This window comes from Acomys russatus, chromosome 2 (genome assembly GCF_903995435.1).
Source record: "Acomys russatus chromosome 2, mAcoRus1.1, whole genome shotgun sequence".
Taxonomy (NCBI): Eukaryota; Metazoa; Chordata; class Mammalia; order Rodentia; family Muridae; genus Acomys; species Acomys russatus.
Genome location: NC_067138.1, coordinates 107,111,866 through 107,133,822, shown reverse-complemented (window position 1 = coordinate 107,133,822; position 21,957 = coordinate 107,111,866). Strand labels below are relative to the sequence as shown.

The 21,957-nt window shown below is 41.3% G+C and overlaps 1 protein-coding gene across 1 annotated transcript in view; it reads right to left on the bottom strand.

The window, feature by feature from the left end:
- The window catches only part of LOC127199104 (leptin receptor-like), a gene marked incomplete at its 3' end in the record, with an annotated part of 47,733 nt that overhangs the window by 22,774 nt on the left and 3,002 nt on the right, over nt 1-21,957 (bottom strand). The window contains exons 2-3 of the mRNA XM_051156954.1: nt 4,035-4,094; nt 531-860 (exon numbers count right to left, since the gene is read on the bottom strand). Of these exons, the coding sequence (XP_051012911.1) occupies nt 531-860; nt 4,035-4,074 (370 nt within the window). The remainder of the gene's footprint in view (nt 1-530; nt 861-4,034; nt 4,095-21,957) is intronic.

The window sequence follows — 21,957 nt, the reverse complement described above, 5'->3', positions numbered from 1 at the left end:
GGTGCATGTCTTTAATCCCAGGACTCAGGAGGCAGATGCAGGCGGGTCTCTATGAGTTAGAGGCCAGCCTGGTCTACAAAATAAGTTCCAGGACAGGCAGGGTTGCTACACAGAGAAACCCTGTCTCGAAAAAATAAAAATAAAAAAGCCGAACAAACAAACAAACAAAAAAAATTGATGGATGCAGGGAGAACACAACACTATATACTTGAGACATGGAAGTTTTGTCTGTTCATTGCTTCACTTCAAGATGCTCCTGGAGAGAACTGCTGGAGGGAAGGCTTCTGGGCTCCAGGCCCCTGCTGAGGTTCTGAGTTCTGATTTCTCCAGGTTCCAGCAGAAGAAATTCTGCTGATTATGCCAGAGAATCATTCCTCAGAACTGATATCCTTACGGTTTTGTTATTGTATTCTTTAATCCTCTTTTCCTATTGTTTAGGTTAGTCAGGTTATAAGGGACGTACACTCGGTTAATAAGTTCATAATAAAATATATTTGTTAAGAAAATTGAGCCTACATGGAAGTACTTACCGAGCTGGTGAAAAACTAAAGCCTTCACACTTGAAGCCAGTGTCTTCCCTTCAGTGTTGTCCGTGAGTTCAGAGCAGTTTTTACCTTGTTCATTCCCAAAGCAACAGTGGAAAATTGTTTTGGATAACTCGGAAATGTAGATACCACTCAAATTAAATTTAGCTTCACCAGAGGCTTCAGAAGCCCCAGTCAAAGTTGACGCATCCTCTGCGATCCCGGCAGGCGAGGGAAAGGTGTCATTCTTTGTATTTGGTGGTGCACAGAGCAACTGAAATCTCCAGGGAGAAACTGGATATACCAGGTTAAGTGTAGCTATCACATAAAGAAATTCTGTTAGGGTGCAGAAAGACAACGAAAACAAGCGATCATTTTGATGATGATGTAACTGGAAAGTATTTGAGATTAAACAGTGCAGTACTCAGAAATATTTAACCTTCAGAGTGTTCGCTCAGTATCCAAGGACTAGCTCTGATCTCCTGCCCGCCAATGTATTGGACTTTAGAACGTGATATATCTACTGAACTAATTCCATTCTCTGGCACCACACCTTTGGTAATTCTTGCATCAATTTTCCTTATTAGTCTAACATGCTTATGTTTTAGTATGAGAAAATTTACATTAATTCTAACTCGCAGAATAAGTAAGAAATATCTGGATATCTAATTATATCAGTAAGCACGGAAACCCTCTTAATATTCGTTAAGGGTCACAACAGTGTGCTAACACTTTTCACTGAATGTTTTTGGAGACAACAGTTGCAATGTCTCCTGGACATTCCCAGGAGCCTCCAGGTGTATGATGTCATATAGGAAATGCCACATGCACTCCCCAGGAAATGACGCAAAACAACAGATTACCTCCAGGAAAATCACACTACGGGTAAACCCTTACCTTTTAAACATACAACTACAAGCCTCATATTCTAAGTGTATCTTTAAATAAGCGCTTTCTGAAAATAAACAATCAACTCTCTACACTTCTTCACTTTACAAATGAATCCAAATAATCTGATGACTTTCTCGATGTGTATATTCCCCAGCACAGAGTGAAAATTCTGAGAAGTGTGTGTAGATTTGTTTGGAATGAGAGTTTTGAAGGATTAAACATAAGAAAGTATAAAGGATCAGAAGCAAACAATATTCTTTGCTGTCTAAATGGATAAATAAACCACATAATTCAAACAAAAGCATAATAGTTCCAAAGGTGAAATATAGAACTAAGCCATGGAAGACACAGGAAGTTGACACGTATATCCCTAAGAAGCCACCACAATGACACAGTCTGCACAATTCCATCAAGGCCACAGGACAGACAAAATGGAACCCTGACATGACTTTAGGTGACCATGAACATCACAATATAGGAAAAAGGCTTTTTAGCATGCCTGTAGAACATTTGCAGTTCCGGCTATTCAGAAGGTAGAGGCAGGAAGATCACTGAGGCCATTGGTTTTAAGACAAGCCTGTGAAATATCATGAAATCTTTGTCTCAAAAGAAGAGGGAAAGCAATAAAAAAATGAGGGGAGGGTCTCATTTATAATAACTACATTTTAAGAAGGGTCAAAGAAGTGACACTAACTACAAAACATGGGTGAAAGAAATTAAAGACAATACAAATGGAAAAATGCTTTATTTTCATACAATTGAAAAATAGCTATTTTTATCTTTTTTAAAAAAAATCTACCTCCCAAAGCAGCGCACAAATTCAGTGCAATCCATATCAAAATGTCAGTAGCATTCTTAACAGAAATAGAAATAAACAGTATGAAAGTTCATATAAAACCACAAAAGACCACCAAAAGTAAAAACAAACAAACAAACAAACAAAAAGCCCTGTATGGCTGATATGGGCTTACTATCCAAAATAAACAAGGGGTCCCACCTCCAGGCAGCACTAATTGAACCCAGTGGGTTTTGAAAGATGAAAGACATGAAGTTGGGATAGAGATGCATTTATTGAGTGGGGGGGGGCACTGAACATGGCAAAGACAGTGTATGCACGTATGTATGAATACAATAATAAAAAAAAAAAACTCTAAAATAACCCTATCTTAAGATGTTCAAAAGACACAAACATCTGCAAGAAGAAGATACTCAAGGGCCTGCTTTTCCAGAAGACTCAGGTTCAAGTCCCAATACACACGGCATGGTTTACTAAGTTGTGGAGTTCTGGCTCTGGCGACTCAGACACCGTCATCTGGCCTCCACAGGCACCAGGTATGCCTGTGGTGCATAAACATACGTGCAGGCAAAACACCAAGACAGCAAAACGAAAGAAAGTATGCAAGGAAGCAGCAATGGGTTTGTGAGGAAATGCTCAACCTCACTAAGCACCCGATAAATCAATCAAAATCACCATGAGATATCACCATAGACAATGACAAGATATACATTCTCAGAAAATGTTAGGGGGGCAGATGTTAAATGCTCAAAGGATCAAAAGTAATAATGTGAAACAAAGCATTCATCAGTTCATTTCAGCTCTCCATATTTTACAGACTCCAAAAACATCTCCAAATACACATAATGCCATATAAACACTTTACAATTACAGATGAGTCTGAAAAGTCTAGGCACCGACTATTAAATAATAAACTACATTTCCGTGAGTTTAAAAAAATGTCATGAGCAATGTATGGCTAATTTCAGACAGGAGAATGTTATGGTTCACTCCAGCTACAGGACCATGCACACACACACATACACACACACACACACACACACACACACACATCTAAAACAGCTTCCTCTGAAGCACAAGTCTACAGCGGGTAAGAGGATGGATGGCTATGCATTAATCTCTCTTGACAAGCTATGGTATTCAATGGCCATTCCAAACATATGCCCCATTCCTTGATAATATGTCCTCAGAGCATCATACTGTCATTACAACAAAAGTGTTCACCTGCGTTTATCCGTGTGGATGTAGGGGTGTGTGTGTGTGTGTGTGTGTGTGTGTGTGTGTGTGTGTGTGTGTTTCAGACCTTTACACTTAGAGGCCAATTGGCTCTTCTGGATCTGTAGCTTTCCAACTGCAAAACTTAGAACCAATCATCTCCTGCGATTACACCATGCAGTTGCTCATAAACGTCTTGACATGTGTACACACATCGTTGTCATCATCATCAGTTCTGTTTCTCTAGGGAGCACTAACGCACAGCTTAAAGTGTATTACATTTTAGGAAGTTCTCAAATTTGTCTAAGGCCAATAAAACCCAGCAACAAGATAGTTGAAGTTTACGAACTAAAAATCTCATCAGAAATATAGTCAGTTAACTACCAACCTTTCAAGAAAATTAAATAGGTTAAATTGAAATGAAATGTTACACTCGTCTTATTTGATGGAGTAAAAACATGTATTGCTAATGGAACTATACAAGAGCTATGTGTAGACATGGGTTGGGAATACAAAATACCAAAGTTACTGTTCAATATAAAGACTCATCGTTAGAGATTGATCTATAAAAATATCCTCCCAAATAGACAAAGGTACATACAACTTACCCCAGTGTAACAAAACCACATAGAATTTCTGACAAATCATCTTACTTCAGAGACGTGCACCTGGAAAACAATAAGCAAGAACAAAACAATACACATAGAAAGCCTCGTATAACTGTCAGGCTGTGGAAAATATAAAAAAAAAAAAAAAAGATTACAAATAAATCTTCAAATTTCCATGCTCTACTATATTTGGCCATATTAGAGAACCACTTCACACTAAATTATATGATGACGGTTATTTTCAACGAAGAGGAGAAAATTCTTCCAAAATGCCCTTGGAAATATGCTGTTCGTTTGCAGACAAAGTAATACTGATATTAGAGAAAAACCAGGAATGCCTGATGACTCAAGACACTCCATGCTCTGGATAACTTCAGAGATAATGCTGCATAAATTCTACTCAATCTGAAATGCAGAAATGCATCAAATATGAGGTTAGTTTTTTTCTGCTGCTGAGAGTTAGAATGACAATATTTTAATATAGTGGGTGTAAATTTGTGATTAAACTCTACATATTCTCTTTCTGTGTGTGTGTGTGTGTGTGTGTGTGTGTGTGTGTGTGTGTGTGTGTGTGTGTGTGCGCGCGCGTGCGCGCGCATGCGTGAAAGCTAGAGATCAACATCAGGTGTCTTTCTCTATAACTCTATCTTTTTTTTTTTTTTTTTTGTCTCATTGAACCTGAAACTCACTATTTAAGCTGGAGTAGGCAAGCCAGCAAGTCTCCAGGATCCCCCCGTCCCGCTTCCCACCCTGGGGTGATAGACATGTGTACTTGCATTGTGTAACAAATTTGTTTGAAATAAAACATTTTGTCTTCTTGGAGGGGAGCTTGTTAAGAAACAAGATGTCCTCAGGGAGGTGAAAAAGATTTATCCTACAAAGAATCTCTTTAAGTTCGGGAAGCAAACAACTGAAAAGTTTCAGGAAGTCCCTGAAACTGGTCAGCTTCTCTATGGCCCCTCCTCCTTTCTCCCAGTATAACTAAGCAGTAAGGACTGCTGAGAGAGTCTCAGAGAGGCTTAGCTGCCCAATAGAGGCAGACCACCCAGCTTGCCTGAAGAGGCCAAGACCACATGAGCTACTGCCCAACCCACTGAGCTGCCTGCAAGTCCTGCAGTGTGCTCCAGGCTCCAGTTTTCATAAGCTGTTGCCTGGGCTTGGGTGGGATTTGGTAGTGCAGCTGTCTTTGAGTCATTTCTGCCCCTGTAAGTAAGCCCAGTAAAATAATTCAGTTGACTAATCTGGACTTTGGTGATATCCTTTCTTTGGTCTATTGTCAGTTCCCTATCTGAGTAAACTTTTGTTGTCTCTCCAGAAATAGTGCCAACATGCGCTTTACCCACTGAGTCATCTCCTCAGCCCCATTTCAATCTTTTCTATTTCAACTGGATTCCAGACTACTGCATGGTGTATTTTGAGGTGAAGAGCCCTGACTCAGGTATTAGAAGTCTTAGGTGTAAGTGTGGATTCTTCTAACCAGCCTTAGGACTTGGGGGTTCAACTCTGCCTTCCTCTTGCTTATTTGCAAATCTGACTGCTGAGTGATCTCTGCCACTCTCTCCAGAGATGTCCATAATGGTGAGTTGTACTTTAAAATAGAAATAACAAGTTCACTACAAATGCTGCTATAAATTACCAAGCCAATGGGTAAACATACAGTGGTGTGTTTGTTTCCCAATTTGCATATTCTTAGGGACCCTGGACATATATAAGCAGTTTGTAAATATTTGCTCTAATATTTGCTTTTCAAACTGTGCTTTTCATCGGAACTTTGGTGCTTTACCCACTGACACCATAAGGGTTCTTCAAAATCTCTAGAAACTGGCTCGGTGCTTGGAGTCCTCACAACCTAATTGTAAGAAATGTATGCAAGACACACACATGCCCACTTTTATATTGTCCATTCCTGCTGTCGGGCTTCTCGTCAAGTAAACCCTAGAGGAAGATTCATAATCGGGATGTGTCATGAACACAACGCGTTGCTGTAGGGCTTTGATGAAGCAACTGTAATTCGGTCCCAAAATAGATTTGATTCACATTTAAATAACTGATCTGCTAAGTGGCCAAATGCACTAGTTGCTTCTCTTAGGTATAAAAGTCGAGCCGCTGTTCACTGTCCCAGGCAAAACAGAAACTATTCTTACCACGTGAACTCCTGCCTCCCAGTTCCATTTGTGTACGATAAAAAAAAACAATTACAAATGATAATGGCTGTGAAAGTGGGTTCTTACACAGAGTCTAGCTATATGCACCCAAACAAAAGGAATATAAGGAAGTTTACAAAAACACAAACATTACTTTAAAATGACAGAATTTTAAAACTATGATTAAGAATAATAACCAATCAAAAACGGACAGAAAAGGCATGTCAATCTGCCTGTGTAATATAATGTTTATACTCAGAGACTAGTTCTGCTACCACCCTTCATCAGGGAAGCTTCTTTTTGGGGTGGGCAGCAATTACCGCTCATCAAAGCCCAGAGAGCAAGCACTCAGGCCCAAGTGGTAAATCTACATCACTCCTTTCAAGACTGAAGGAACAGGGCTGGAGAGATGGCTCAGTGGTTAAGAGTGCCGCCTGCTCTTCCAAAGGTCCTGAGTTCAATTCCCAGCAACCACATGGTGGCTCATAACCATCTGTAATGTGATATGGCGTCCTCTTCTGGCTTGCAGGGGTACATGCAAACAGAGTACTGTATACATAATAAATAAATAAATAAATAAATAAATAAATAAAAATTAAAAAAAAAAAAAAAGACTGAAGGAACAACATGGAAGAGGGGGTAGAAAGAATGTAAGATCCAGAGGAAGGGGTGGGACATGGTGGAGCAGTGTGTTTTCAGGTATCACGTGCTGCTGCATTACTGAACACTCAGTGCCTGCGATCACCTGCACAAGACTGGACCCCTCAACATTCTATAATGAAGGCTGAATGGGCTTATGAGGCCCTACCTTTCCTAAGAATTTACAGGTAGTTAACAGTTGCTAGGGGAGAGAGAGAGAGACATTCATAATCTTCAGTGATGCAGCCACTGGTAAGCTCACCCATGTAAATAACCCCTCACCCATGTTCCAGCAGGTAAACCCAATTGACCTATTTGGTATTAGCCATAAAAGAGGAGTAGTTGGCTCAAGAAAGGAGTCAGCACACAAGCACTCTTCAGAAATGAGGATTATTAGGAGGAAGTCCTTGAAGACCATGATCAGGCCTCGAGGCAGGGAATTTAGAAAAAAAATAATAAAATGTGTCATAAACAGCATAACAGGGCCTTAAATGGAAGAGGAGGCTTCCCTTTAGAAAGGATCTTCATTAGGAGAGATAGCTTAAAATAAGAATAAGAGAGAGACCCATTGTGGACAGGATGTTGACAGGAACCCGGAGAACATTAAGAACAAAATCTCTACATCAGAAGGGATGTCTGTTGTTTTACATGTTTTAGGAGGTGAGCAGGAAGTTTTAGACTATCTGGTGTGCAAGGGGCATGGAGGAGCCAGTTACTGGATAGGGCCATAAATAAGGAATTGTAAAAACCATAACGTTCACGGCTTTTAAGTTTATGTTTTAGAGAGACTGCTAAGAGGGATATAGCCTGATTTCTTCAGGCTGTGGGATCTGGCCTCTTAGACTGACCAGAGACTTAAACGCAACAGGCCCACAATGTAACAATTGGTTCATAAAACAGTCAAACAAAATCAAAGCACAAGAGGAACTAGCTGTAAAAAGGAAAAGGATCCATGGGAGGGGGATAAAGGGGTTAATACAATCAAAATATACTATATGCATGTGGGAACATCATAGTGAGATCTATTGGTATTTCTAAAAAATATGTACTAATAAAGGACTTTTAAAAAATCAAGCAAAGGGAAAACTAATGGTAAGCTGACCAAAATAAGTCTAATGCAGCAAATGCTATTCTAATGCTTCCTAATGACAAACTAGAAGTTTCACATGTGCTGACATCAAATAAATTTATAGTGCTTAAAAAGGGAGTACAGATAATTCAGCCATCAGACTCTTGGGACCTCTTTCATAGGACGTTGATCCCATTAGTGGGGGATTCACCCTTAATCATATCCGTAAAGGCCTTATTGCTTTGTGGTGTCTGTGTGTGTGTGTGTGTGTGTGTGTGTGTATGTGTGTGTGTGTGTGTGTGTGTGTCTTTCCCCACATGTGTATTTGTGCAAGTGAAGACCAGAGGTCCATGTCAAGATGTCTTCCTCAATTGATTTCCCACCTTATGTTTTTGAAGCAGGGTCTGTCACTTGGACCCGGGCCTTACCAACTAAGCTAGGTTGGCCAGCCAACAATTCCCAAGCATCCTCCAGTCTCCACCTCCAGAGTGCTGACATTACCAGGGAGAGTAGCTGTATGCAGCATTTACATGGATGCTGTGACTCCAAACACAGGTCCTCATGCTTGCACGGAAAGAATTGTACCAAGTGATCCACACGCACATCCAAAGCCCCACTTCCTTAGTTTCAGTACATAAATTTGGGGTGATACATTCACACCACTCCGGTTGGCGTGCTACACCAATGGTTCTCAACCTGTGGGTCGTGACCCCTTTGGCAAATTTCTTTCTCCAGAAATATTTACATTATGTTTTATAACAGTAGCAAAAATTATAGTTACAAGATAGCAACAAAAATGATTTCATGGTTGGGGTCACCATAACACGAGGAACTGTATTAAAAGGGTCACACAGCATCAGGAAGGTTAAGAACCACTGCTCTACACTGACAGTGAAAAGGAGCAATGTGCTTATAAGTCATTTACACAGAAGGTAGAATTGACTTCCTTGGAAATATGTGAAATAAAGTATTCTGCACCTCATCACCATCACTGGTAATTAGAGTTCAGCTAGGAAAAGGGAAATAATTGAAAATAATTGTAAGAACCATTTCCCCTCCTCTCAAAAGCGTCGATCGAAGACATCCATCTCAGGACTGGGGAGATGCTTGGGGGGTCAGAGCTGTACCAGCAGGAGGACCAGAGTTCAAATACCCAGCACACGAATAAAAAGTCAGGCATAGCTGTGTGTACTTACAACCCCAGCAAGGGAGCAGACAAAAGCTCACAGAGGCTCCCTGGAAGCCATTTCAGCTCTAGGTTTTGTGAGAGACCCTGACTCAAAGGAATACAGTGCAGTGAAAGAACAAGACATCCAACATCTCCTTATGGCTTCTACATGTGTGCATAACACACACACATACACACATATGCACATACACATGCACATGTACACACATACCTACATACACACCTACATACACATACCTACATACACACACCTACATACACACACACATGCATGCACACACACCTACACACACACACACCCCATCTACGTCACACACACCTACATAAACACACACACACACCATACACAACGCACTTACATATACACACAGAGACAGAGAAATATTTTCAAAGAAAAATAAGCAAAATTTGACCATTATAGACATAATAAATTACTGTAGAATAACACTTAGTCTTGGGCAGTGAAGAGATCTGTCTATTTCCAAAGTGAACTAATTGATAACAATACTTTGAGAATTCTGATTTTATAAACTAAAAAAAGTGAGACTGTCTTAAAAATGACAGCTTAGTTATATTTGATCTGTAATACTAATTTTCTGGCCGGGCCTGCTGGCGCACACCTTTAATCCCAGCACTCAGGAGGCAGAGGCAGGTAGATCGCTCTGAGTTTGAGGCCAGCCTGGTCTACAAAGCAAGTCCAGAATAGCCAAGGCTGCACAGAGAAACCCTGTCTCGAAAAACCAAAACCAAAACCAAAACCAAACAAACAAGCAAACTACTTTTCAAAAATAAGAGATCAGAAGCTGGGTGCAGAGGCACACTCCTGTGATCCCAGCATTCAGGAGGCAGATGCAGGTGGATCTCTGTGAGTTTGAGGCCAGCCTGGTCTACAGAGTGAGTCCAGGACAGCCAGGGCTACACAGAGAAATCGTGTCTTGAAAAACCAAAGGGGGGGAGGTTGTGGAGGAAGCGGGGGAGATCAGTTTGTCATGGGCTTTCCTAGATTTCTCTATTCTCCACAGCTCTCTCCAGTCAGTTCACCCCTGGATGGCTCCCCTAATTCAGATTCAGCAGGAGGACCCTTTAAATGACAGAACACCACTGAGGGAAGTCATGGCCTCAACCCAAGCAGGAGGCTGGAGGCAGAAACCAAAGCAAGGCCATGCAGAAACACTGCGTTCTGGCTTAAAAGTAAGCAAGTTTCTCACTACAGCTTGCTTAGGCTGCTTTCATGTACAGTTCAGGAGCACCAGCTTAGGGGTAGCACAGCCCACAGTAAGCTGAGCTCTTCCACACCAGTCATCAGTCATGAAAATGCCCCACAGGCTTGCCATTAGGCCAGTCTGATGGGGGCATTTTCTTTCTTTTTTAAATTTAATTCTTTTTTTACATATGCATTTATATCATTACACATACATCTAATATACTACCTACAGCAAGAAGAGCCATGAAACAATCAGGAATTATATAAATGTTACATTCATAGTGATTTGGCTATTTGTATTTGGCAACCTTGAAGAAAACATCTTTCCTATCTTGGGGAGTCTAAAATTCTGAATGTAAATCAATACCTATCATATCTCCTCATTATCAACTTAAAACATCTATCTAGACCTAAAAACATCTTAACCCCTAAACAACTAAGCTTCATTATAAAATTAAACTATCTGGTCTTCAGCGCCATTAGAGACTTGATAAGGAATAAAATTAGTTACCTGAGTAGACAGGGAGTGCAGGTTAGCAGCTTCCCAAATCAGAGGATGACAGAGACAGTTTTCTACCTGAGCAGTCGCCAAAAACTCTCTATAACGTTGGAGCATCATCTTCAGCCCCCTGGGTTCCATCTTCCCACATAACCCTAGCTCATGTCAACTTGACAAGTAAATGAGTGAGTTGCACATGCTGTGTGTATAGGTGTTGTGTGTGCTCTCTGTGTGTGTGGTGTCTGGGTGTATATTGTGTGCATTGTGTTTGTGTGTGGTGTTTTGTTGTATATTGTGTGTCGTGTATGGTGTGTGTGTGGTAGGTGTATTGTGATGGAGTGTGTGATAGTTTACATGTGTGCTGGGGTATAAGTATGATGTGCGTATTGTGTTTGTGTGTGTGAATGGTGTGTGTGTGCATGTGTTGTGCATGTACTGTGGGGCATGTGTATGTGTCATGTGTGTATGTGATGTAGCATGTGATTTGTATGTTATATATGGCATGTGTGTATATGTGTGAAGTTGGGAATGTGTGTATATGTGCATAGGGTACAGGTATACGTATGCGTGTTTATATGTGTAGGGGTGGTGGTATGTTGTATATGTTACATGTAGTGTGTGTGTATAACACGTGTGTATAAGTGTGGCATATGTACTGTGTGTATGTGTGGGGGTTGTGTGTGGAGTGTGTGTTGTATGTGTGTGTATGTGTGGGGTTGTGTGTGGAGTGTGTGTGTATTTGTGGGGTTGTGTGTGGAGTATGTGTTGTATGTGTGTGTATGTGTGGGGTTGTGTGTGGAGTGTGTGTGTATTTGTGGGGTTGTGTGTGGAGTGTGTGTTGTATGTGTGTGTATGTGTGGGGTTGTGTGTGGAGTATGTGTTGTATGTGTGTGTATGTGTGGAGTTGTGTGTGGAGTGTGTGTGTATTTGTGGGGTTGTGTGTGGAGTATGTGTTGTATGTGTGTGTATGTGTGGGGTTGTGTGTGGAGTGTGTGTTGTATGTGTGTGTGTGTGTGGGGTTGTGTGTGGAGTGTGTGTTGTATGTGTGTGTATGTGTGGAGTTGTGTGTGGAGTGTGTGTTGTGTGTGTGTATGTTGGGGTTGTGTGTGGAGTGTGTGTTGTATGTGTGTGTATGTGTGGGGTTGTTGTGTGTGGAGTGTGTGTTGTTCTGTGTGTGTATGTGTGGGGTTGTGTGTGGAGTGTGTGTTGTATGTGTGTGTGTATGTGTGGGGTTGTGTGTGGAGTGTGTGTTGTATGTGTGTGTATGTGTGGGGTTGTGTGGGAGTGTGTGTTGTATGTGTGTATGGTGGGGTTGTGTGGAGTGTGTGTTGTATGTGTGTGTATGTGGGGGTTGTGTGTGGAGTGTGTGGTGTGTATGTGTGGTATGTGTGGGTTGTGTGTGGAGTATGTTTGTATGTGTGTGTATGTGTGGTTGTGTGTGGAGTGTGTGTGTTGTATGTGTGTGTATGTGTGGGGTTGTGTGGTGTGTGTTGTTGTGTGTGTGTATGTGTGGGGTTGTGTGGAGTGTGTGTTGTATGTGTGTGTATGTGTGGGGTTGTGGAGGGTGTTGTATGTGTGTTGTGTGGGGTTGTTGTGTGTGGAGTGTGTGTTGTATGTGTGTGTATGTGTGGGGTTGTGTGTGGAGTGTGTGTTGTATGTGTGTGTGTGTGTGGGGTTGTGTGTGGAGTGTGTGTTGTATGTGTGTGTATGTGTGGGGTTGTGTGTGGAGTGTGTGTTGTATGTGTGTGTATGTGTGGGGTTGTGTGTGGAGTGTGTATTGTATGTGTGTGTATGTGTGGGGTTGTGTGTGGAGTGTGTGTTGTATGTGTGTGTATGTGTGGGGTTGTGTGTGGAGTGTGTGTTGTATGTGTGTGTATGTGTGGGGTTGTGTGTGGAGTATGTGTTGTATGTGTGTGTATGTGTGGGGTTGTGTGTGGAGTGTGTGTTGTATGTGTAAACGTATATGTGTGTGTTGTATGCTGCATGTCTATGTGCATGATGTGTGTGTGGCATATTGTATATGTGTGTTGCATATGTGTATGGTGCGCATTGTGGAGTTGTGTATGGAGTGTGTATGTTGTGTGTATATGTATGTGTGTATTGGAAATGTATATATTCTAGTGTGTGGTATATATTATGTGCATGGTGTGTGTGTGTGTTGCATATGCATTTATGTGGTTTGCATTGTGTGGAGTGTGTGGACTATGTATGTGTGTATGAGTGTGTATAATATGGGAGATGTAACTACAGCATGTGAGTATGTGTAGGGTATGCATAGTGTATGTGCTGTATCTGGTGTATGTCGTGAGTATGTGTGTACGCTGTGTGCATGGTATGCATGAGCTGTACATGGTATATGTCTTGTACGGATGTGCATAGTGCGTGATATGTGTGTGTGTGGCATGCGTGGTGGGTGTATAGTACATATGTATGACGTTTATATGCTGTGCATACATGTGTATATGTGTGTGGTGTGTGTTGTATGTGTGTTTATGTTATGCATGTGTGTGCCATGTGTGGCATGCCTTGTACATGGTAAGGAGTGGTATATTTGTGTGTAGATGGTTATGTGTCATGTATGTCCTGTGTATGTGTGTCATATGTGTATGTGTTAGTGGAAAGATGTGATGTGTATGGTGTATATGTTGGGTATGGAATGTCGTGTGTGTGTGTGCGTGCATGTGTGTGTGTGTGTGCGCATGCATGTGTGTGTGTGTGTGTGTGCTGCGTATGTATATAGTCTGTGTATATGGTATGTGGTGGGGGTATGTACATGTTATACATGCATATGCATGTGTGTGATATGTATATAGGTATGTACATGTAATACAGATGTGATTATGTTCATGAGTATTTTATATGTTTGTGTATATTTAATGTGTATACGTGTGTGTGGTATGTGGTATATATGTGTGATCTATGTGTATGTATGTACATGTAATATGTATACAGGGTGTTCCCATAGTATAGTGGTTATCACACTCATCTCACACGGAATTTGTATGTGGGGAGGTATGTGTGTGGTACACTAGGTAGAGTATTTGCATAGTTGGGATTTCCATTGTTGTGACAAAACACCCCAGCCTATGTACACTTGGAAGAAAAGGTTTATCTCATTAATATTGTCACCGCACGAGCCATCATCATCAAGGAAGTTAAGGCAGAAACTCAGGACAGGAACCTGGAGGCAGGAACCAAAGCAGAAGTTTGCTGCCTTTGTCCAGATGCTCTCTTACAGCACCCAGAACCACCCAGGATGACAATGGCCACCATGAGCTGGTCCCTCCCACATCAGTCATCAGTCAAGCAACTGCCAACAGGCTTTCTCACAGGGCAGTCTGGTGAGGGCATTTAGAAGAGTTCCTCTTCTAAAATGCCTCCTGCTTGTGTCAAGTTGACACAAAACCAGCATGTGTTTATGTGTATGCGTGTTTATATGTGTGTAGTGTGTGTTGTGCACATGTTTGTAGGTATAATGTGTGCAGTATGTGCATATGTGTATGTATGAGGTGTTCTGTGGGTATTGGTTAATGTAGGTGTGTGCACATGCGCACATATGCACATGGGAGGCATCCATTTGGGTGTGCATGCATGAGGTTGACTTGGTTTCTTTCCCTAACTGCTCTCTACTTTTAACTTTTTTGATACAAGTTCACTCAGTGAGCCTGAAGTTCGCACAGGAATTCAGCTCGGCTGGTTGGCCAGTGGGCTTTGGGGGTCCTTCTGTGTCTAGCCCTCCAGCACTGGAGCCACAGGAGAAGGCCCAAGTCTCCAGCTTTCCACACTGGCTCTAGTAGTGAAAATGCAGGTCTCTGCGTTCATGTAGTAGGCATTTTGCTAGCTGAGCCATCTCTCCCAAATGCATATCTGAGTTTTACAAACAAAATACAATTGTCTAAGAAACATAGTAGGTACTTGTAAATATTTGTTGAATAAATCAACATAGATGATATACAGTCCTATATCTGTAGAGGAATTTTAATTCAGAACAAGGCTGCTTTGGCAAGAGATCACATCCAAAGACCTAGGTCTATGTGATCTGTCTGGAATACAAACACACTTTTAATCCAGGAGACAAAGGCAAGCAGATCTGAGTTCGAGGCCAGCCTGGTATAGAGCAAGATTCATGTTAAGAAAAACTTAGGTCAAAAAATAAAAAATAAATAAATAAAATAAAATAAAAATAAATAAATAAAATGGATTTCTCCTAAGCCGGGCATGGTGGTACACACCTCTAATCCCAGCACTCGGGAAGCAGAGGCAGGTGGACTGCTCTGAGTTCGATGCTAGCCTGGTCTACAAAGTGAGTCCAGGACAGCCAAGGCTACCCAGAGAAAATCTGTCTCAAAAGACGGAAGGAAGGAAGGAAGGAAGGAAGGAAGGAAGGAAGGGAAGAAAGAAAGAAAGAAAGAAAGAAAGAAAGAAAGAAAGAAAGAAAGAAAGAAAGAGAAAAGAAAAGAAAAGCTTAGGTCCAGGCGTGGTGGTGCACAAACAATGAAGGTAGAAGGAAGCACTATGTTTGAAAGCGATGTCTAATTGAGTGGCAGAAAAAGTGACCAATCAGAGAAAGACGTGATAGATTAGGATACGCCCATCCCTGACGAGAACAGAGAGGAGAGGGGAGCTACTCAAGAGAGCAGCACAGAGAATTAGACAGTAATAGAGGGGCAGGCTATAAAGAGAGAACAAGCTGGACGCAGGTGAAGACAGAATGAGCTAGAGAACGGGGAGGAGCCAGGAGATGAGAGCAGATGGCTGGAGTTCGCTTGAGACCATGCAGAGCACTTCTGAGGCCGAGAGAGAAGCCAAATTGAATATGTCAGCTGGGAGAGGAGTTTGAGCCAGAACAGCTGAGTTGAAGCAGCCAGCCAGAGAAAGGATGAGCGTATTAAGCAGTAAGTCTCAGAGATGAAAACTATCTAGGCCTAGGTTAGATTGTACAAAGGCTAGAAGCTTCCAGGCCTAGGCCTAGGTTAGCAGAAGGAGGCAGTAATCCTCCCAGACAATAATTGAAAGAGGCAAATGAAAGTTCCTGTTACACATATCTTAAAAACAATGGTTTTTAAAAAGCTATTTCGGAATTTAGGCAGAGAAAACGGTTGGTAGAAATGTACAAAATGTGAAGCAATCTTAATAGAGAGCCCAGAAGCTGGTCCATAGTATGACCATATCAATAGCTCCTCTGTTATTATTACTATAAACTCTAAACAAAAGAAAATCAGACTATGTTCTACTGAATGAGCATACTATGGATTTTCAGAGGCAGATCAGATGGTTCAGTTTGTATAGCTAGTGATTACTTTTGTCATTTTTTTTAATCTATCAAATCCACAAATACAAAACAAAACAGTCTGAGTCAGTGTTTGAATGAGACTGAAAGAAAATCATTTACGGCTTGCTTCAGTGGTCTCCAGGTCTCTGAGCCTGTGGAGACGCTTGTAAATTAGGAAACCAACTCTGGCGTTCCGCTTGCTTTGACAAATATCTCAAGGGCCTCCGCCTGCTGTTAATGCTTCTGCACTTTCTGCGAAAGAAGCCTCTATTTCATACTTATAGAAAACATTTAAGCATCTTATTTAAATATACATGAACCACTATTTCTTCAAGAGTCAAAATGTTAAGAAAATATATACAACTTCATCTATTTCTAGTGACCTTAAAATTTTAAGTATGCCTATTTTTATCTCTTCACTTAGAATAGCAATTTGCTGTGTGTTCCCATCAATATTCCTGGAGCCTGAGAAAGCCAAAAGAGAGGATTGAACTCCCTGGAACTGGAGTTACAGGCAATAGTGAGCCACCACGTGGGTGCTGGGAATTGAACCCAGGTTCTCTGGAAGAACAGCCAGTGCTCTTAACCACTGAGCCATCTCTTCAGCCTTTTAAATCTTTCTTAAGTAAAAAAGACTTCTTCCCAGGTAGGGTGGCACATTCCTACAACGGTAGCACTTGGAAGGGCAGAGACAGAGGATGGCCAAAAGATGGAAGCCAACCTGGATTACGTAGTGAGTTTCGGGCCAGCCGGTGTTACATCATGTCTCGGAACAAAACAGAACAAAGATGTCCCACCATCTTGGCATATGCATTTGCCACTTTGAAAACTCAACTCCAAGCTCCAGCTTCAGGAGAGACCCTGACTCACACAGGAGAGAGCAGAACAATGGAGGAGACACTCAATGCCAACTTCAGAACTAAGCGTGCACGCACGCACGCACGCACGCACGCACACACACACACGGAACTGCACACACACATGCACCCATGCACATGATAACACAGATAACACGAATAATAAGAATCCCTGGGGATGGGGAGATGGCTCATCACCTAAAAGCGGGCACTGCTCCTGCAGAACACCCAAGTTTGCTTCCCAGCACCCACATCAGATGCTCAAAGAGCCCTTCACCCCAACACCAGGGGATCTGATGCCCTCTTTTGACTTTAGTGGGAACTCATACTCACATATATAAACCTACATAGCTAGCTACACACACGCACATAACAATAAGACAAAATACATCCATCTTTTAAAAAATAGCTAAGTCCTTTTTAAAAAACTTTTTTTACTAAAATATTAATTTTTGTGTTTTTCTTATAATAATTTAGTTTAAATTATTTTAACCAGGGGCTGGCACAATGGCTCCATTGGTGAAAACAGCTGCTACGAAGCCTGGCAAACCTGAGTTTGATCCCCAGGACTCATAGGTGGAAGGAAAGGACTGGCTCCCACAAGATGTCCTCTGACTTCTTCTCACATGCAGTGACACATGCATGTGTACACATAAAGAAATAAGTAAAGTAATTTTTAAAAAATTTTAAATAAAAAAATTATTCTAAGTGAATTCTTTCAGTGAGTATAGAGCTAAAAGTTTAAATGAAGAAAATATTATAAAATAATTAAGTAGGTAGGTTTGTTAACCACATAATGATGGTACATCATAAAGTCTATGATGTCTAACATTTAAAGAATTAAGCTATTTAGAAAGGGTGAATCAGATTGCGTTTACTTAAAATTCATAAATGTTTCCAAAAAGTTAATATTTGCTTGCCCTTTCTCTGAAGAATAGGGAAGGGTTTTAAAGCCCACGGTCAGCACAGAGACATATCTCAAATTAGCCACGCATAGCAGTAAGAAGCAATAGGAAATCCTGGTGAAGAATTGATTCATAAGCTTAAAGTGTGTTATCAAATGACTAGGAAGCCATGTGCCCCAAGCACTGCTTTTATGTTCTATTCTCTGCTTTCTATCAGTTCCGTGAGGAGATCTTTCCCTCAGTCACACCTGTGATAAACAGCATTGTTCTAGAACCCAAGTTCTTAGGTAGGATACCTCCCACATCCATCTAATATTCCATCTAATATGCACACTCAGGCTGCAAACTCTATATTTTAACTGGAAAGGTTAAAGTTAAACTTGGGGTCATCTTATATGCCAGAAAAATATGGTAATTGATGTGCATGACTTTAAAGGCTGCAACTTATAAACACAATAGCAATTACAATTAATTAGTATGTGTATGCCAGTTCTCTCTCTCTCTCTCTCTCTCTCTCTCTCTCTATCTATCTATCTATCTATCTATCTGTCTGTCTATCTCTTTCACACACACACACACACCATAACTATGTATGTGCACGATTTATCTTTTATTATCTCTTAGACACTAACCAGCTTGGCTTAGAAATTCTGTTGGTGCATACAGAATACAACTGTTCGATTATCTCTGGGTTATAGTTTCTTGATTTTCATAGGTTAGACACCCAAAATCACAGCTGTCAGTTGAAGCAAATTTAGGAAATCTGGTTCTGGGAGAAACTAAATTGCCCTGTCCTTCATGAGACAGACATTTGGTAACAGCTGTTCCTAAACATGACTTCACATTATTTAAAGCTGATTATAACATCATTACAGACACTCCTGAGAATCTCTATTTGGTTCAGACCTTTGGCTGTTATTTAGTATAAATAGGTACCACATTTCACAGAGTCTCACTATGCAGTCCTGGCTAGTCTGGAACTCCCTATGTAGACCAGGTAGGCCTCAGTCTCACAGAGATGCTCCTACAATTGCTGAGATTAAAGGCATGTGCTACCAAGCCCTCTTTGTTTTGATTTATTTGGGGTTTGTTGTTGTTGTGACTTAATAATTTGACTGTTACTTTCGTCCTGGAAAACTTATTTTATACCATGCATCCAAATTCTTGTAGTCTTCTGTATAGCACCTTCCATAATTTAAATGTTTCCCAAAGTACATATGTTGGAAGTATGGCCTACAGTGCAGTGTTATTGGAAGGTTAAGGCTTAACAAGAATTGGTAAGGTCAGGTATAAGTTAACACTATTCCAGGAGTATTTTGGTTTTTGTTTATGTTTGGCCTTCTTGGCCTTTGTCTTATGCTTGTTTGCAGCCATGCCAGGTTTTAATGCGTCAGGAAGGGCCCCTTAAGTGTGACCTTTTGCCATTGAATTTTCCACCTGCAGAATCCTGAGCTGAATATTGCTTACATTCTCTTCTTTATAAACTCCTCAGCCTGTGGCATTTTGTTATAACAATAGCAGAAAGTATGGAAGGGAACACGTGAGGGAGGAGAGTTAAAAAAAGAAAAAAGAAGGAAAAAGCCTAAATATCTATGCTGTGAATGTATTTTATTCTCCTTGCAGTTTGAATCTGAAAGGTCCCCAAGAGACTGCTTTGAACACTTGCTCCACAGCTGGTATTTGAGAAGGTTCTGAAGGGAGGCTTCTTACTCAAGGAGGTGGGTCACTACGCTTAGTTCCTATGGGGTAGACTATCCCTGGATGCTTCCTGGCTGCTAGGATGTGAATAGTTGTCTTCCTCCACATGTGCCTGCCTCCATGCTGGTCCGATGAGTGCATTGAAACATGAAACTAAAGACCCAATCCTCTGAAATCTTGACGTAAATTAAGATTTTCCTACCTTAGTTGTATCTGTCATATATTTTGACCACAGAATCTCAAATGTAACCAAGACTTTCATCTAATACAGTGGTTCTCAACCTATGGGTTACAACTCCTTTGGGGGGGGTGGTTTGTCACACATCAGATATCCTGCATATCAGATATTTTTATTATGATTCATAACAGTAGCAAAATTACAGTTACGAAATAGCAACACAATAACTTTATAGTTGGGGGGGGTCACCACAACATGAGCAACTGTATATAGAAGTTGCAGCATCAGGATGGTTGAGAACCATTGAATTTCCAGCAAAGAAAAAAGGAAATCAGAAATAGTCAGTCAACAGGAAAACAAAAACAAAACAAAAATCCTGAACAATTATTACACGCTACACACAAGTTAAGACTGAGTGAAACACATATACAAAATTAAAAATTCTTGTGAAGTTCTCATTCTAGTGGGGATAAAACTGAAAAGCATGCACAGAGCATCTTAGAACGTGAGTAAACACGATGGAGAGAAAAAGCAAAGCAAAGGGAACATACATATTGCAAAGTAAGAAGCCGGGCAAGTTCAAACTCTGCGTGGAGACATCTGAGCAAAGACCTGAGGGGAATGTGTGTAGCCGAGCAAACCATGTACACACCAAGCAGAAAAAGCTGAAGTAAAAAGATAGTTGCTGACACACTCAAGGAGAGCCAGCGGCCCAGGAGGAGGAAGAAAAGACAGGAGCAGGAAGGATGAGAGGCCACCGGAGTCTCGTAACTATGACAAACATGGGGCTTTGACAACATGGGAACTGGAAAGCCACCAGAGCGTTAGGAGCAAAAGGGTGTCACGATCTGATGTGTATGTTGTACTAAGGTTTTGTTTTCGGGGCCGTGGTTATAGTTCTTCCAGAGAACGCATGGTTGATTTCATTCCCACATGATGCCTCGCAACCATCTGTTACTGTAGTTCAGGGGAATGTGCCACCCTCTTCGGGCCTCTATGGGCACCAGGAACACACATCATGCGCCTACATACATGCAGACAAAGTATCCATACACAAAATATTTTAATTTTTTTATTTATGTATGTGTGCTTGTTTGTGCGCATGCGTGTGCATACCCACAAAGATCAGTAGAGGGCATCAGAGTCCTCTGGATTTAGCGTCAGTTGAGTATGAGCTGCCCAACATGGCTAACGGGAACCAAACCGAGGTCCTCTGAAATGGCTGCAGGTATTCTTAACCGCTGAGCAGTCTCTCCTCCCTTCACATGTTTTAAAAGGAAAACTCTTTTTTGCTTATTTGTTTGGTTTTGGTTTTTGGTTTTTTGAGACAGGGTTTCCCTGTGTAGTCTTGGCTATCCTGGACTCACTCGTAGACCAGGCTGGCCTCGAACTCACAGAGAGCCACCTGCCTCAGCCTCCCACAGTGCTGGGATTACAGGTGTGTGCTGCCCCTCCCAGCTTGGAGAATATTTTTGAAAGTCGATAAAAGAGAAAAAAAAAAAGGTTATAAACATTGATAAATGAGCTCTTGCAACAACCCAAAGGTAAGCGCAGTCTCTAATGGCCACTGAAGTACGGGGAGAGATTGTATTCTGGATTTATTTTGAGAATAAAGCAAAGAAGGTATATATATCGACACAGATATAGGTAGATACCGATACGGATCTAGATGGGCTGTAATAGAATGTAAGGGATCAGTGATGACTCCAAGGCTTAGGTCCTAACTAATTTGAAAGACAAGATGGACTGCAGACAGTGTATCATGAAGATTCTATTTGGGGCACGCTGAAATCGAACGTCTAGAATATCTAGTAGACAAGCAGTGAAAATGCTGAGCAGGAAGCTGGGTAAAGTGGTCTGAGGCTGAGAGCAGGAAGGAAGCCAAGACACGAACTCTCACTAAGTCCTCGGTATACAGACAGAGAGACTACAAGCAATCTTCCAAGAGTGGAGAGTGAAAAGAGCAAAGGCTTAAGAAGAGGAAGGACCAGCAGAGCGAACAGAAAATTGTTGCCTGTGAAGAGAAAAGGGGAGCGCATGTGCCCTGACTGGGGCAAGGCTGTTAGTAGGCGAAATGGAATGAACATGACACCAAACGGCAGAGCTGATGCCACCAGAGGCCTGACAGTCCCATAGACTTTGAAGACCTTAGGCGGAATGTTTAAAACTAAAGTTGGATAGGAATGGGTTTAAAAAAAAAAAAAAAAGTAAAAACACAGAGAATATAAGCAACTCTGCCTTGAAGGGAAGAGAAGAAAATAACAGACAT